At 36.9% G+C, this 17254-nt stretch overlaps 1 protein-coding gene across 1 annotated transcript in view; it reads left to right on the top strand.

Moving 5' to 3' along the window:
• Positions 1-16626, top strand: part of TMEM135 (transmembrane protein 135) — a 158893-nt gene extending 142267 nt beyond the window's left edge. The window contains exons 9-15 of the mRNA XM_057373647.1: positions 1139-1208; positions 6429-6596; positions 8630-8693; positions 9370-9446; positions 11016-11114; positions 12570-12637; positions 14191-16626. Coding sequence (XP_057229630.1) covers positions 1139-1208; positions 6429-6596; positions 8630-8693; positions 9370-9446; positions 11016-11114; positions 12570-12637; positions 14191-14323 — 679 coding nt within the window. The 3' untranslated portion in view covers positions 14324-16626. The remainder of the gene's footprint in view (positions 1-1138; positions 1209-6428; positions 6597-8629; positions 8694-9369; positions 9447-11015; positions 11115-12569; positions 12638-14190) is intronic.
• The last annotated feature ends 628 nt before the right edge of the window (positions 16627-17254 follow it).

Here is a 17254-nt window from a genome sequence, read left to right as displayed (position 1 = left end):
GCGTGACTGTATTAAACACCAAAAGAGAAAGACAGCTCCAGCCTAATCAAATTCTTTTAGCTGAATTGCTTATATCTGTTTCATCTTAAATACCTGTTAGTCAGTTTGCTAGAGATATTTCATTGCTCTTCTGTTGTTTGTTAAATACAAGGACTGAAGATGGAGAAGAGCATTTTTTCTTTACCATTTTGAAACTCTCAACTCAGACGTTCAGAAAACTTTCAATACTGACTTTTTATGCTCTCACTGGTTTCTCTTCCATATGGTTCTTTTCAATATAATTGAGTCTAAATGCCTGTAACCTGAGCACATTCTCATTACAATTTTTGCTGCATAAACTGACCTCACAGATGATTTATGGCCATTAGACTTTATAGTACACGATTCAAAACTTCCAAGATATTTGACATAGTATATAAATTGTGTAATTTATTTTGCATTAAAGCTTAAATACTTGGATTTAACAAAATAYAATGTTCAGACCTGGTATGACATTACTTATTTTAATTCTGTATAATGTAGGGCTAGAAACTGTACAATCCATACATCCCACCATCCCAAGCCAGTCTCTTATAAATGCACAAGATCAAATTCTCAAATTCTTCTCAAAGAAGGAAAAGCTGCATAAAAATCTACACTTTTGAAGAAAGCCCAAAAGTAAAAGGCTTGTAGTTGAGACAAGTAACGCAGTGTTTCTGTGCATTTGTATGTTCTGCATTTCCCTTCAGTGACCCTTACAGTGGTGTGAAAAATRAAAGGACACAGGTAACAGATGCTTGCTCAAATATCCTTCCAGAACTATGGAGCAGAGAGAAATCAGGAAAGATCACATCACTTCTTGATGACCACAGAAGAAAATTTGTTCTTTAAACATTTTATATGTAGCATGGCAAGCGGTTGGATCCAAATAAATGTGCAGACACTTTTTTCTTGGTGCACAACTAAAGTATTGTTAGTTTTTATTGTCCTTTTATGGCATCATAAAAGTTCACAGTGCCCTTCAGTGGGTAAYGGGGAGAATGAGTGCTGGGCAAATAGCACTTCATGTATTTTTAGTCAAGAAAAATTTATGAAGTCTCCTGTCGCTGACACAGAAAACAGCTATGAGTTAATACGTGTTTCATTATGCTTTTTGCAGGTGCAAACATGGCCCAAGGCATAGATGCTGTAAACACTATGGAGATAATTGCATCTCATACTGTATTAAAGTAAGTGCAGAAAAAGTTCGATTGACAAACTCTGGCAAGGACRGGGTAAAAGTCTGTAGCCAGGAAAAGCATATGCTTAGGAAGTGAGAAATGAGCCTGTTGCTCATTCTTCTTCTATTGAAAATGTGACAAGCCAGAAAACAGATTTTCTCAATTTAAGAGAGGGCGGTGGTGGGGTTAAAGTTCTCTGGTCTTTCAGATTAGCTGTGGTGAATGAGTAACATAAAATGTGTGGGAAAAAATGGACTAGCAAGCCAGGAACTTGTTTAACTATGTGATGCACTTCAYGGCTGAGCCCATTTGTGACTCCCCCCTAAATAAAGCACCTGGAATGTGCTGCTGTGGCAGGCRGCCGTGGTTCCCGTGCAGCTGCACAGCTCTGGAACGTTGCTGCCAGGCACTGGGTGCTCTCCTCCGCTCGTTTATTTTAAGGGCTTGGGGTAATGAGAGATTGGTCACAGTTGCTACGCCCAGGAAGARCTGTTTATCTCCGGTGGTATCATTCATGCTCCATTATTAATGTGATCAGCRCATTTTTTTTCAGAGAAGTACTGTGCAGAAATTTCTGTTGGCTGGCATTGGGTTGGCACAGGTGGTACCACCTGCTATGCCTGTTTTGGGAGTTGGTAAGACTCCAGAAGATCTCAATCCCTTAATAATTGACCTGTTTTTTATATRTGGGGCAGCAAAAATGGATTTGAGTATCTTCAGATACTTTTAATGTCTATTGCKTTCAAAAATAACTTYTGAAAATTAAAATTTTATATAGAGYTAATATTATMTGAGRAAAGCCATGCATAAATTTGGCATCRGGMGAGATCTAGTGCAGCATTTATTCATGTGTGTTTACTAATAACATAATTTTTTGTATTAGCACCTTTTTATGCACTGCAGTACATAGCAGCACGTATAGCATAGGTATGAATTGTGCTAGAGATGGTAGAATTTCCTGTGGTGCCTAAGTGTTGTGCTGCATAACAATGGGAATATTCAGTAGAACACTGATGACTGGTTCAGGATAGTTTTTTCACATTTTATCTGTCACCTRTGTTGTAGGTATGGCATATACATAGACTTACAGACCCAGATTAAAATGAGAGTTTTACAGCCTGTCACCACTGTCTCTGTCAATTCTATGTTTCCTTCATATACTCATTTCTTCAAGGCAAAACGTCTTTGGTGGCCCAGACTTTCCATTTGCTTTGTGCTGGTTCAGTGCTTTGCYCATAGTGTTTGCTGTTCAGTGCTTCCTGGTTTGCTGTGCCTCCCATGTTTGGTCAGGTCAGCATCCTCTGAGGGGCAAACATTCCCATTCCTCTGTCTGCAGAGTATTCTGTGTTTTTCTCGTAGATATCAAATGTCTGTCCATCAGAATCAAATTTTCAAGATTGCAGTAAATATTATATTCAAAAGAAATGTTAAAGTTAAACAGAAGTGATTTTATGCAGATTTGATATGTTGCACATCCAGATCTCTGCTGATGGCAGCATCTCCTGGTGTGCATCTGTTTTTCATGGGTACTTTGCTATAACTTTGGTCTCTTGGACTTTTACATAGTAAAAGTGCTGTCTTTCATTACTTAGAGGTATTTTACAGTAATTAGCTCTTAACTACAGTTAGTCCAGACTTGCTTTCAGAGCTTTTTATTAATATCACACAAAATCCTTGTGCATCCTGTGCTGCGTGCTCAGCATTCAAATCTGTCMGTACTGTCATAACACCACATTATTTTACAAGCACAGTTAGAACAAACAAGTAAGGATTTATATTAAGAGTACTCATCATGGAATTCTTCTCCATGGAAAATACATAGTCTGCTGGAGGAATGATTGTGTGTGAGACTTCATAGGTAGAGGTAGGTGATCTGATCATTATGGAATGTAATAAGCTTGAAATAGATTTTAAAACAGAAGGATGATRAGAAAATAGGAGTTAATCTTGTTGAATTACTCTAGCTGAGAGATTCAAATCTGATTTCAGGTTATGAGTTTTGCAAATTACACTAACCTAGACCCACACTACACTCTGTTTTTTCGTAGGTGATGGGGGAGACATTAGTTATTAAAAGAACCTGAGGGTGGGGGGAAGTATTTCAGAAGTATTCATCCTCTTCACTTGTTTGTGTTTTACATACCCTTAAATGGAATGAGGGGAAGAAAAAACCTAACTGATAAAAGAGCTGAGTAAAGTCTTGACCTGAGAAAAATAAATTGTAAAAAGAAAGTTTTATAAGGCTTCTCTGTCTTTAGAGAAGACAATCGTGCATTTCTAATATATTTTATTCTTGGACCCATCCTCTGTAGTATTTTGTATAWATTATTTTTGACTGCAATAATCTATTGAGGGAGATATTGCTGAAGTGGCAGTCAGATCTTTTAATTTCCTGTCTTTTCTATGAGTTTTTTAAAAATTAAAATATGAGTGAAAAAAATTACTTTTATAAAGAACCATTTTTTTAAAGAACCAAAATTCCTAACTTTTAGTTGTCTCTGTGATTGTTCCTGGAGTTGGGCAGTAACAACTGTCAGCTGACATGATCTGAGCATGTTTTAAAATTCTTTATCTGTAATGGACCTTTCAGATCTGATACTGATATGATGAGCTGCTTATTGSTATTTTCCCTTTCCCTTGAACAATTTGTCTTCACATGAATACATCTGTCATTACCTGTCATTTACATGCTCTTTTTCTCCTGTTTCATATTTAAATGCAYGTTAGCTCATTGACATCATCATGTCTTTTATGTAATATTCATTGACTTCTCTTCACACTTCAAATACTTGAAATGCTTTGTGCTTGAAAATGTCTGTAAAGAGCTGTGACAGAAGCAGTGGAACAGTATTTTTCCTCTTTTGGATTCCGCTTGTTTACAGTGAGGAGCCATTAGCCAACAGTTCAAGTCCAGTTGTCCATTTTTTCTGCTGGTGCTACGCACAGGACCAGATAACCTTCCAAATTTACTGGTGATTAAGGTGACCTCTATTATTCTACAACCAAAGAAGGTTGTAGAATAATAGARTGGTTTTGGTTGGAAARGACCTTAAAGATCATTTATTTTGAACCCCCTGCCATCTTCAGGGACACYTACTACTAGGTCAGGTTAYTCAAAGCCCCATCCACCCTGACCTTGAGCAGTTCCAGGRTTGGGRCATCCACAGCTTCTCTGAGATTATKTTTTAGGATTGTAGTCTCAGTGTTCTGTCTCTTGAAGGAACGTGGGCTACTGTATAGCCAGAATAAATATTAAATATCTTATTTCATTTATTTTAACTATCAAATAATTCCTAATATATTGCAACAGGTTAACTGAGTTTTTGGTATGTTTCTGAACTCTGTTTATGTGCACATGTGCTTTTCTGAATTTGAGTTATAGCAAATAGCTTGACTGCATTATTAAGAAATTTGTTTCTCAAAAGCAGGAAAAAGTTTACTTAGCAAATTCTGTTCTTACACTGTGCTATTACTTGTGGCTGATCTGAGCTCCAGCTCAAAATCTCTGTGGAGAAATGGCCCTTAGCAAAATTTTCTTTGCTCACTTATGTTCATTATAATGTCCTGCATCTGCTTTGCTGTGTTCTACCTCCAATTGTATTTGAGGTGTTTTTATGGAAGATAGAAGTTACAATACTTATGTACATTGATTATAAGATATGATGCTTCCTGTGACTCTGAAACACYGTAGGTGTGATATGATTTCACCTGGTTGAAGTAATGAGCTAAATAGATTTTGTGCAATATTTGCTATTTCATGCACGTCAACACTAAACCTCARTCCTTTGGTTCAGCACTTCTAATTTGGCTACTAATAGGAATAAAATTAGGGACATGTTTGAATGTTTCCACTCTATTTAGTAATTTAGATGTTTCTTCACCCCACTGAGATCACCTTTCCTGGATAAAAATGTCAAACACACCATCCTGTTGTTTCTGTTCTTGTTTTGGGCTTTGTTCATAACTGCTGGGTTTTAWTTTTTGTTTTGTTTGGGTTGGATTTGGTTGGTTTTGGTTTTGTTTTGATCTTTTTGTTTATTTTGGTTGGGGTTTTTTTGTTTAATAGCATGAAGGAATGGAAATTTTTCATTAAAATGGTGTTGGATCATTGTATGACTTATTTTCTTCCACTTAATTCTCATAAACCATTTTTTGAGTAGAAAGAAGAGTAATTGCTTCAGAAAGAGTTTATTACTGGATGTTTAGCCACAATAAAATTTTATGTGCTTTATGATGCATTATAAAGTTCCTTAGGAGGCAAAAAWGGTTTGAGTTTCTGAGTCTGAAAGGTTGCTCAGTCAAATCCTCTGCCAGATTTCCTTGTCTCTGTCACTGGAATTGAATAGAGTGCCTGCTTCATTTGTGGGTGAGTGCAGAGTTGGTTCTCACATAAAGCATCTTTCAAACAAAAACTGGGTAAAATTTATTCGGAATTATTAAAAAAAGTTCAGCCTTAGGATAAGGATAATGATGGGAAGCACTGGAGGAAGTTAGAAGAAATGGGGAGAATAATTTGGAAAAAAAAGTCTGTGTGGTTTTGTGTCATGTTAAAAAAAAAAACAAAACCACCAGATCTGTATTTAAGGTGGGATAGTAAGTAAATTCTTTGMAACCCATTTTATTTTTTCTCAGTAGCTCTGCACATCAACTCTCRTCCAGTTTTGCCCTTTTCCTTGCTGCAGGCATCCCAAACCTCATGTCTGGCTGTGGCAAAGTCCATGAACATGTGCCAAGCCACCAGGGTTAACTTCTAATTCTCACACTTTCTGAAATTTATTTTTGGTGGACTTTTTCCTCCTTACTCTTTTCTCCAGACATTTGAGTGTAGAAGTGCTCTTTTTTTTTTTTCCCACCACATTGCTTTCCTCTATAAACCCATTTGTGGTTCAAACCTAGTCTGTAACCTGAAATGAAGTCATCAGGATTATTTCAAAGGACAGAATTTTGGAGCAGAAGAAAAGACTCTCTCTCTTGAGAGCTTTGAGAAATTCATGGTAATTAAAGAAGAGTCAATTGTCTGTGATCTTACTGCTTTTCCTATTTTACAGGGTAASCAGAAAAAGAAAAGTCTTGAGTTTGAAGATGGGGATGCCTTTATGCATTTTACATACTACCTGCAGAGTGGGYTTTAAACTATTCMATGTCAAAAATAAGTCCTTCTGTAMAAGCATTTGCTTTTCCTTTCACAGAATTAGTGGTTTCTTACCACAAAATCTCTCTTTTCTCTAGGGCTTCATTAGGATGTTTAGCATYGGTTACCTGATCCAGTGTTGCCTTCGTATTCCTTCCACCTTCCGGCATCTGTTTACACGACCATCACGGCTACTTTCCCTCTTCTACAACAAGGAAAATTTCCAGCTTGGAGCTTTTCTGGGATCTTTTGTCAGTATATACAAAGTAAGTTCATGGCATGCAGAAGTGATARATACCATGTTTTTTATTTCACTTGTCAGAATATCACAAAGAGCTAAAATGTCAAGCTGCTTAATAGTACTGATACTGTTTGTATGGCATAATCACTGACAAATTTTAGTCTATTACAATGATCAAACTGTAAACATGAAAYTATTCTTCCATTCTGTGTGTTTTTTCTATAATTTCCAAATAAACCAGATGGATTTTGCAGCTTGGTTTCAAGATCAGGAGACAGASAGTACTTCAGAGAAAGTGAATTCAGATTTCAAAGGGATTTGCTGGTACACAAAASCATTTTAGTGCAGGCACAAGTAGTGACTGCAGTAGCATCTGCATTGCCAGTGAGAAGCCATTTGCACATTTTGTTGGCTTACATATCTGGAATTCTTACTTGACACTAAGTAGCAGGAGAGTACAGAACATACAGTGTGTAGCTGAGGAGACAGTGCACTTAACTCTTGAAAGTTATCCTTTCCTACCACTTTATGACAGATTGTGAACTGATATGCATTCGTGCAGCATTGTTGGAAATAATCAAGTTATTTTCATTTATGCCAAAAGAGAATGTGGCAAAGCACATATTGAATATGTTGCACAGTGCAGTGCTGAAGTGTCTTGCATTTTTACATTCTTTATCACATGGCATTTTTCAACTGCCACTTGCTCTGCAAATTCAAGMTCATGCTGTATTATTGAGGGTAAATATTATTTACTGAAAAATACAAAAACACATCTTACCTGTAAGCAAAACAGCATTTCACTTGATTAGTAATTAAATTGAGAGAGGGGARGTTTAGATTGGACAGTAGGAAATCTTCCTTCAYTGAWRGGGTTGTCAGGCACTGGAACAGGATGCCCAGGGAAGTGRTGGAATTGCCATCTCTGGAAGTGTTCAAAAGGTGTGTGGATGTGGCACTTGGGGATGTGGTTTAGTGGTGGAGCTGGTGGATGCTGGGTTAACAGCTGGACTTGATGATCRTAAATCTCCTCTCCAGGCTAAATGATCCTCTCATTCTATGATGCTACTATATGTTATTGTTTGCATTTTGTACCTTACACAAATTTGGGTTGCATTATTATTTTTCTTCCAGTTTTAATAGGCACATAGGGCAGCAAAGATTCTAGTCATTCAAAACAATTGGACCATGGAAAAAAAAGGTGAAATGCTTTGTGCATTTTGGATCCAAACGAATRTGAAGTTCTACTTTTTTAGATTAATGTGTTTTCCTAGTTCCAGAATTTATTGAATGCATGGAAAAATCTCAGGAGGTTTGGTATGTAGTTGGAAAAAGCCTTTATCATGGGAAAGAGTCTAGACAGATACAGCAAATAAGGATGMCATGAATTCAAGATTAGCTTTGTTATTAGATTGGAATTCAAATTAGTTTAATCTGCTCTCTGATTTTGAAAGAAATGGCAGCAGTAAATTGTAAATTAAAACACTGAAATGTTTTSGGTATTGTGTCCAACTCTCTGGACTTTAGTACCAGTGCTTTTTAAGGTTGTTCTTTCGTTGTCTTGATTTCTTGTGTTTTTGTTGATATAATTAAGTGTTTCTTGATGTGGTAAAGATGATTACCTAATCAGACATAACATCTCCCAGTAATGAAAGTTTCTACRGCTCTTAAGAAATTACAATGTGATTTTACATTTCCCTTACAAGACTCTTACAATGAGAAAGTTTGCTTCCTCCTGTATCAATTAAATTGCCCTTTATTATAACAATCTTACCAAGCAGAAGAATGCATTATCCCTGGAAGGCCAGGCTGGATGGGGCTCTSAGCAGCCTGGTTTAATGGAAGGTGTMCCTGCCTATGGCAGGGGAGATGGAACAAGATTATCTTTAAGRTCCCTTCCAACCCAARCTATTTTATGKTTCTATGGTTATGGGTATTATCACATTGCACTCTTAATTCATTGCTGTGTGCTATATTGCTAGTTTGTAAGGAATACCTGCAGTCTGTGTGGTATCAAAGACATTAAGTAGGGCTAAATCTGTTTCTCTTCGCCTACAGGGTACAAGTTGCTTCCTGCGCTGGGTCCGAAACCTAGATGATGAGCTTCATGCTCTTGTAGCTGGTGAGTCTGTGAAAAGTTTATGGTGCCTGTGATGAGACTCTAAGTATTCCTCTTGTCTGTCCTCCCATTCCCTCGTCAGACTTCTGTGATGAAAGCAGGACTGTGTACATCAAGGTTGTGTTATTCATCAAGGTTGTACATCAAGTGACAGTGATGTTTTAAGTAGTGTCAAAGAAAGAGCTGCAATTCAATCAAATGGTGTGGCATTTATGGTCAGCTCCAAGGACAGTATATTATTGTGTGCATGAATGTAAACTTGTCCTTTAATTTGCAGATATGGGAGAGGCAAATACTGTCCCTTCCATATATGACAGAATACACACTGGAAATTACATGCTCCACTGGGTCCAAAGAAAGACCCTTTTGGCATGAAATTTGTGTGGTGATGAGGCCCTTCCCTCATATGCATCTGTCACATGTTGGAACTGCAGAGGTCCCTCATCCCACAAAGAAGAGAGAAATTTGATGCTGTGCTCCTGAGCACTGAAGTACAGATTCATTTGAGCATTTTAAAATTTCCTCTGCTTAGTGATACAAACCATACTTGRATGGCCAGCAAAAGAGCATCACTGAACTGTGTTGCAGCAACAGAAATAAATAGTCCTGTGCAGTGTTTGTTGGGCTGACACGCCACAACAGCAACCTTAACAATGCTTTTCTTTTCTGATTGTTRCAGGGTGTCTAGCAGGAATTTCTATGATGTTTTACAAAAGTACAACTATCTCTATGTATCTGGTGTCCAAATTAGTAGAGGTAAGTTATTACCCTCATAACAGAGGTCTTCATTTCATCTATTTTTTCAAGGCAGAAGAAAAGAAAATGAACTTCAGAGGCTTTGTCAGGCAATTCCAGTAAAATACCAAGTTGTATGGTGACAGTGTTCCAGTACATGGATGCCAAGAGGCAATGCTAGTCTTATTTTTTTTCTTACTTTTCTTTGACTSATTTTAAATGTTCTTTATCCACTGATCTTCATGTATATTCTCCATGAATTTTTTGATCTCCTGACAACCCTTTACCTTGTAGTTTTTGCAGATTTTTTAAATCACAAAGTTCCRAGAATGTCTATTCTGCCAGAAACATAAATCAGACCTAGTCCTTAATTGCAGATTTATTGCCAAAAGCTACAGCTTAACTTCCTGCCTTTGTTCCCTAATTTTGGCATTCAGCAGTCTAAGATAACTCAAAATAGCTTAGGTTTTAGTCTATAGCTGAAGTTGTTTGTCAGAGTACTTCAACTGATTGAATTCCCAGCTTTGGAATGAACTTTGTTCTAATTATTGTTCTTCAGGCTTGAATTATTTCTCTGAGCTTGTTAAAATTAGGAGCCCAGAAAAAAAAAAAAACCAGTTTGGGTATGTTGATTATACTTTTTTAACCAGCATTTGATTTCTTACTGTGATTTTTCCTTGAAATTGAGACTTAGTCATGGTTAATTCCCCAACACCACCACTGGTATGGATTGATAATGTTCTCTCACTATGCCTCATCCCCAAATCCCATATTTCTCCTGCAGACCTCAAGGGCCTTGTTCTCTAGTGATATTTATCCACCTCCATTACCAGAGCAGAATTAATTTTAAAGAAAATAAAAAGAAGGAATTTCCTTTTTTTGTTATGCATAAAATTAAACATAAAAAGGGAAAGTACTCTCTGTTCCTACTCCTTGTTATCCAAGCTCTGAAGGCAGTTCACATATTGGTCATATAAAGGCAAATCTGACTTATCCATATTGACTTTTAGAACACCAGTTGCAAAAAAACCATATAACTTGTATTGCTGATGGTTTTCACTGGACTTTGAGATATCATGGCTACAGTGAAATAAGGAAAGTGCTGTGTATTCTTTCTTACTTTTTTTTTTCTTTTACTACTTTTATCATCTTACGCAAGCCAAGGGTAACTGACCAAAAAGGCGTGTGCTGCTTCGCAAGGTCAGGCTGTGCTCAGGAAAATAAACTGTACATGTTTTCTCAGAAAGTAAAGTATGTGATTTCAAGCTGGTTAAGAACAGTGAATATTCACTTTGTTGGAATWGTTATTGCATTGTTCTTTTGCTTTTTTAAAATGAAGAATTTAGCAGCAAACTTTTCATTTTTGTCTTTRGGATCTTTAACACCCAAGCTGGTGCTAGTCCTTTTCTGTGCATTAATAGCCTCATATTAGATTGATTTTGGACAACTTCTGTAATCTGTCTTAGTCAATGTCACATTTGTGGATATATAAAGAAATACATCATTATGCTGACATGATTTTTTAAAAAAAGTAAAGTAAAAAGTTACTTTGATTTTGTTGTATTCATGATTTTTTGTTTATTTTTATAGACTATATACTTCAAAGGCATCGAAGCAGGGAAAGTTCCCTATTTTCCTCATGCAGACAGCATCATCTATGCCATTTCTACATCAATATGCTTTCAGGCAGTAAGTATGTTCCCAAACAGAGCATGAAGTTCTTTAAAGCAGATGTTGAATGAAATGAGGAGCACAGGGAGATGTTTCTGTAGAAAACATGGTGAGATGTAGTGATTCCAGGAAGATGCTGTGAATCGGGGCTCTGGCCTCCTGGTTTTGAGTATCACTGTGGAAAGGTTGCTTCAGGAACTGAATTTCTCCTATGCTTGTGGCTGAATAGATTATGCAAGCATTGAATTCTTTGGAAAGGATATCAAAATGCATTGATCCTGAGGATGAACATCAATGTATTAACATCCATAAGCATGTGAAAAGACAGTTTCTAAAGGAGGCAAGCAGTATAATGCAATATTTTATGTTTTTTTAAATCAACTGAAAGTTTGCAGTAAGCTGACTTGAATTAATATTACCGAGTTGAAAAAATCTGCAAAAAGCCAGTAAAAACCCCTGAAGTGATATATTCAAAACAAGCTGTAGTTACCATCTTTTGCATTTCTCAAGTCAGTTATATGCCTTTATCCTCAGTCCTTTTATCATCTGCATCAACTTTTCAGTGCTACCCAAATTGCTCTACAATTCTACTACATCTCACCCTTTCTAGACCTTCTTCTCAAATACCCCTGCATGAACTGCATATTCTCTGGAGCTCCATAACTACGTATATTTTTTGTGCCCCTCAACAAAGAGAATATTCTGCTGTCTTGTGCTTAACAAGACAGCTAAGACACACTCCTCCTCCTCCTTGTTTCCATGTACTTGGGAATATCTCTAAGTCTAGTATCAAAGTGAATTGATAGTTTAGTGCTTGGGATGTGCCTGAAGGTCTCCAAAATGCTGTTGTCAGGGTCAGCCTTGTGAGACTAACAGACATAAAGTTCATATGAGAAAAAAAGAAAGGGGTTTTTTTGTTACTTAATAACTTATTGAAAAAAGAATTTAAGACTAGAAATTAATTGCTAGATTTAGCAGGAAGAAGGAATGTGAAATTAGAAAAAAAAGATCTATGTTGAGATGCTTGTTACTCACTATATTTGTAAATGACCCGGAAAAGTAATGGAATAGAGACAAGACAAGGATGTTGGCTATATGATATTATTTAAAATAAAGTAATTTGAAATATAAATACAACTGCAAGATATGGTAGATCACAAAATGCAGAGTGGGTGGGGGATAAAGTTGCAGGTAAATTTGACATCCACCAGTTTAAAGTCATGTATGTAGGAATAATGGTTGTCATTGATTTCTTAGCAATGAGATATAAGTTAATCGTCACCAGTGGTAAAAGATTGTATTCTGGGAATATCAGTCTGTGCTGGTGGTGGTCATACAGGGTATTGAATTCAGCAGAGAGCAGTAAACATTGTTTCCATAATAATCGTTTTGCTAATTTGGGCAATGTAATGTACCAGGTAAAGCTTTTACCTGGTCCTGTCAGCTGACTCTGACAGAATCCTCTCCTTGCAGGCTGTCATGGAAGTTCAGCACCTGAGACCTTCATACTGGAAATTTCTTTTACGAYTAACTAAGGGCAGGTATGTAATCGGGGTTGTGTTAAGGCTTGTCTGAACCTGTCATTGATCACACTCAGCTTTCTGTGTCATTCAYTGTCAACACAGAGCCCTAGAAGTACATGAGAGCTAATTTCCTGAGGATTTACTTTTCTTTTCAAGCAGTTTCCAGCACTCTTGAAGTTCTTTTCTGCTGAAGTGACATTGCTGGGTTTAGTCTAATGACAGGAACAATGACTTAACTCTAGTGAAGACTGTTTAGCAGAGGAGTGTTTTACTTGAAGCCTTTTTAGTTCACTTGGAGGGTGGGAGGCTTTCAGATTCCATTGGAACATGAAGAATCCAGTGAACAACTATACATATTGAAGAAACACTTAGTATGTACAGTGATTGACAACATGGTATTACTATGTGTTTAAAAGCATTACTAGAAATGTCAGAATAGCTCCTAAGAATAGTTGAAAATTTCAGTACTTTTAAATAACTGTTTCAATTGGGAAAGGATTTTTTTTTGGAAAGCTAATGAAAAATTTTCACTGATCATAATCAAAAATATACATTGTAATGTCTTAACTGGATTTTTTTTCAATTTGCTGCAGGCATCTAAAAAACTTTCTTTTAAAAGCAGATTTTGCTGTAACTGACTTCTAAAAATACAGTTTAGTGAATTGTGTATTGTTATAGTGGTGCAGTGTGTGGCAKGAACACAGCATCCAAACCTTGATGCAGATCAGTTTATGAATGGGATTATAAAAGGTAACGTTTGTCATGACAGCGAGCTATCCAGGCTGTAAAAATAGAAGTGAAATCAGAGGCCAGTCCCTGGAGCATGTTGAACCTGCACTCCCTGTGGCACAGTACACACATGAGGTGATTGAATACATTGCAAGATGTAGTGGGAAGCTTTCCTTGGAATGCCTGGAGGCAGTCCTCAGGCAACCTCTGAGGCCATACAAACATGATATAGTGAATGATGTCAGTGCAGATGTCCAATTTTGGCTGCATTTTTCCATTTTGTCCTAATCCTAAGCTTGCCTTAGCTGAAAGAGAGGAAGGAAAAGAAATTCTGTTCTGCTCATTTATTTTATCTGAAGCAAATCTCTGTAATGGTAATTTTGACGGTTTCTCCATAAAGGCAATTTCTTTTGACATTTTATATACTTTTCAGTCTATAGTTGTGAAGAACAACAAAATGGAAATCAGTTGTAACACCCATAAAATTGACATCCAGACTTGGGCAGGCAGGGCCAGAGTTTGCTCTGCTGGAGTGAGAGAGAACAGTAGTATATTTTGGTTTGACCTTTTTTTGTGGCATTAAAAGTAGAGGGGGATTCTTCCCCTTTTTTATAAGTTGTATTATTTGAAGTAAACTTAATAAACACTATTAACCAAACTTTTCAAATGCATTTTTTAAAAAAACTTTTATTGCTTGAGGTGAAAAATTTTCAATCTCTGAACAGCACAGGTTGAAGCCTGTATTTCAGAGGTTTCAGTAATCTTTCATGACATGAAATAATTTAATTTTTTCATAAGTAAATGGATCATGCATTCATGCTTTCTTCTCTTTTCTTTTTCAGGTTTGCTCTCATGAACAGGAAAGCTTTAGATGTATTTGGTACTGAAGCATCTAAGAACTTCAAGGATTTCACGCCTAAGCTTGACCCAAGATACACAGTTGTGCCACCAGAGCTACCACTGGAGCTGTCTTGAACACGCCAGCGTGGCTCATCATTGAATGTGATCAGCATTTTGTYCTGAAGAGTTAATTAACTTGACAGTCGTATATATGGAAGAGGGCTAAGGCTCCACTTCAGTATTACTTCAATGAGAAATGCTTTTTACCAATCAGAAATACTGAAGCATTGCAGGGAGGTGTGGCTTAGTGATTAAGCCCCTTCCATAGGCAGAAAACATTTCTGGATTACTATAGTTGGTTGACAGTATGGTAGAATCCTGAATGAATTAAACAAATGAGTAATATATTTAGAGAAGAGATGGAAAGCACAAATATGCTTCATAATTTCAAAAATTCTATAGCTCATACCAGTAGAATATTTCTTGGTAAAACTAAAAGTAATTCTTAATTTAGAAAGGAAGACAATTGGCATAGTTTAGGTCCAAAATTTTACCTGGTCTTATGAATACTGCAGTCTGGTGAAAATGCCTCYCTGGTTTTCTAATTGCATCACTGATTTGTCTCAAAAGAGCCACTCCCCCTCATTAATTAAAATTAGCATATTTTAACACAGCTGTGGTTGCAAAATAAGGCATTCCTTAGGAAAAGAAAATGCATATTGATTCTGAAATCACATTCCAGGGCTGTAAATTCCGCTGAWGACACAGATAACAGGCAAGGAAAACAAGAAGGTGACACCGATGGCTGCTGCACACCGAGGAGCGGCGGGTGTGGTGGTCAGCACCTGCCAAGTGGGAAAGGACACAACTGGCAGAGGAAGGAATGAGTCCAGTTCCAGCCTCTGAGCTGGTGCTGGAAATAGCAGACAGTTACAGAAACAAAAAAGCCAAGAACAAAACAAAACAAAGCAAAACAACACCCAYCACCCCCCTCCCCAGCTAAAATATCCTGAAGCAAAATTATTCTTTTTGAAAGGGTTTGATGTTGTTACCTTAGATGGCATCGGGTTSTTTGTCAGGCTGCAGCACCAGCCAGCATTTCAAGCATTTCTTTGGAAGAGAGCTGATCCCTGAGGTTAGGCCTTTACAAGAGAACAATTTTGACAATCATATTAATAGTCTTTTTTCCTTGTAATGGTAAGAGTGATTTTCCACTGGGCTATCTGACCCACGACTGGCACAGTTACATTAAATTTGATATGGTACTCAATGCAAATAACTACCTACAGAAAGTCCATCTCATTTTAACCTTACGTATTTCTGCAGATTTGTGTTCTACAGTGAGACATTGGCATGCTAATTGCTTTTTTTTTCCTTTGCTTTTTGGGCTTTTAAAAATTAATTAATTAATTAATTAAAGAAAATTAATCCATTCAGGTGATGCTGAATGGTGTTCATTACCCCCGGAGTTAATGAAAAGGTGAGCTATATTCACATTCAGCTGAAAAAAATGAAAAGAGTTGAGATAAGCCAGGGAAATTGCAGTAGGTTACACATATTTTAAAAATAAGAAAAAGAAGAAATCAGTGTTTTATWGGAAGTCTTTATCAGATAATATGAATTGGACTAATTAGTAGACCCTTGGTTCTGTAGCACTGTAATCCTACCCCATAAGCATATTTTAATTCCAATTAGCTGAAATTCTTAATACTGAATATACAATAATTTTTATTGGACTTATTGTTATGAAAATTTTACCAATTTGTGCACAAAATCTGCTTCTTCATCAGCTACACTAACAGTGATGTTTTGTCACTGTTACTAAAGGTGCTTCATCCTTTTAAACAGTGGTTGTCCAATTTAGTGTGAGTAAAGTTCTGCAAGCTAGTTTGTATGCAGTATTTTATTGCTTGGAATTATATTAAAATTCCTTAAAAGGAAATAAAAGTTAATTCAACAAGAACTTTAAAAGGATTGTAAGAGGTTTGTAGTGTTTTTCCACTGGAATATGGTCTAAAATATTTGACCTTGTAAAGTCTGAGAAGTTATATATTTTAGGTGGTATATTAGAACTCACGTGCTATATTATGAATACTTTCTAGTGTAACTATATACCATTCTCAAACTTAAAGATATTTTATAGATGGATTAAGTTTCTCCACTGGAATGACAATTGTGATTGTTTCTCTATTTGAGAGGGTTTTTTGGGAAAAAAAAATCCAAGAACTACATCTCAGCAGCTAAACAATAGTTTTGTCTATGTTTCTTGCTTCCAAAATTCACAGTTCTTGTTTCAAGTTATTTTCATGTAATATAATGAGAAATTTAAAAAAAATTAAATTATTTTTATTCAAATTGAATATATGTAAGAGAAAAAAAATAAAGACCTAATGTTCTYCCCAACAATAAACAGTTGCTGCTTGAAAAGGTGACTTCTTTGGCTGCCATGTTGTTAATGAAGCTCTCTGGAGTCATRAGTGAAATGGAACCATAGGATCATACAATGGTTTGGGTTGGAAGGGGCCTTTTAAAGGTCATCTAGTTCCAAACCCCATTGGCATTGGCAGGGACATCTTTCACTAGACCAGAGCCCCATCCAACCTGGCCTTGAACACTTCCAGGGATGGGGAATCCACCACTTCTCTGGGCAACTGTGCCAATGTCTCATCACCCTCCTTGTAAAAGCTTCTCCCTTATACCTAATCTATGTCCACCCTCATTGAGTTTGCAGGCATTAGCCCTGGAAGTGATGYTTGGTGGTAAAGGAGCCCTGGGAATGTGACTGAGCATTTAAATTTCCTGCAAAACAAAGTCCTAATGTAATGTGAATGAAGAGGTAACACCCYAGCAGTTCAGCCAGCAACTTCAGCTCTGTGTTTCCATGGGTAATTAGGAGATGTGGGTTGATGTTACTGTTTCTTTTTCAAGCAGAGCAAACCCCATCTCCAGATCTACTGGCGGGGAAGAGCCTCCGGCCCTGAGTTCTGCTGGCCACGTGGCCAGACAGTGCGGCCACATGTGACTGGAAGGGCAATGTTTGCTGCCACCTGATGGTGCTGATCATAT

Source organism: Malurus melanocephalus, unplaced genomic scaffold (assembly GCF_030028575.1).
Source record: "Malurus melanocephalus ecotype Western Australia unplaced genomic scaffold, MMel_1.1 scaffold_204, whole genome shotgun sequence".
NCBI classification, from domain to species: Eukaryota; Metazoa; Chordata; class Aves; order Passeriformes; family Maluridae; genus Malurus; species Malurus melanocephalus.
The sequence above is the reverse complement of the archived record's forward strand: the minus strand, read 5'-3'. Positions and strand labels throughout refer to the sequence as shown.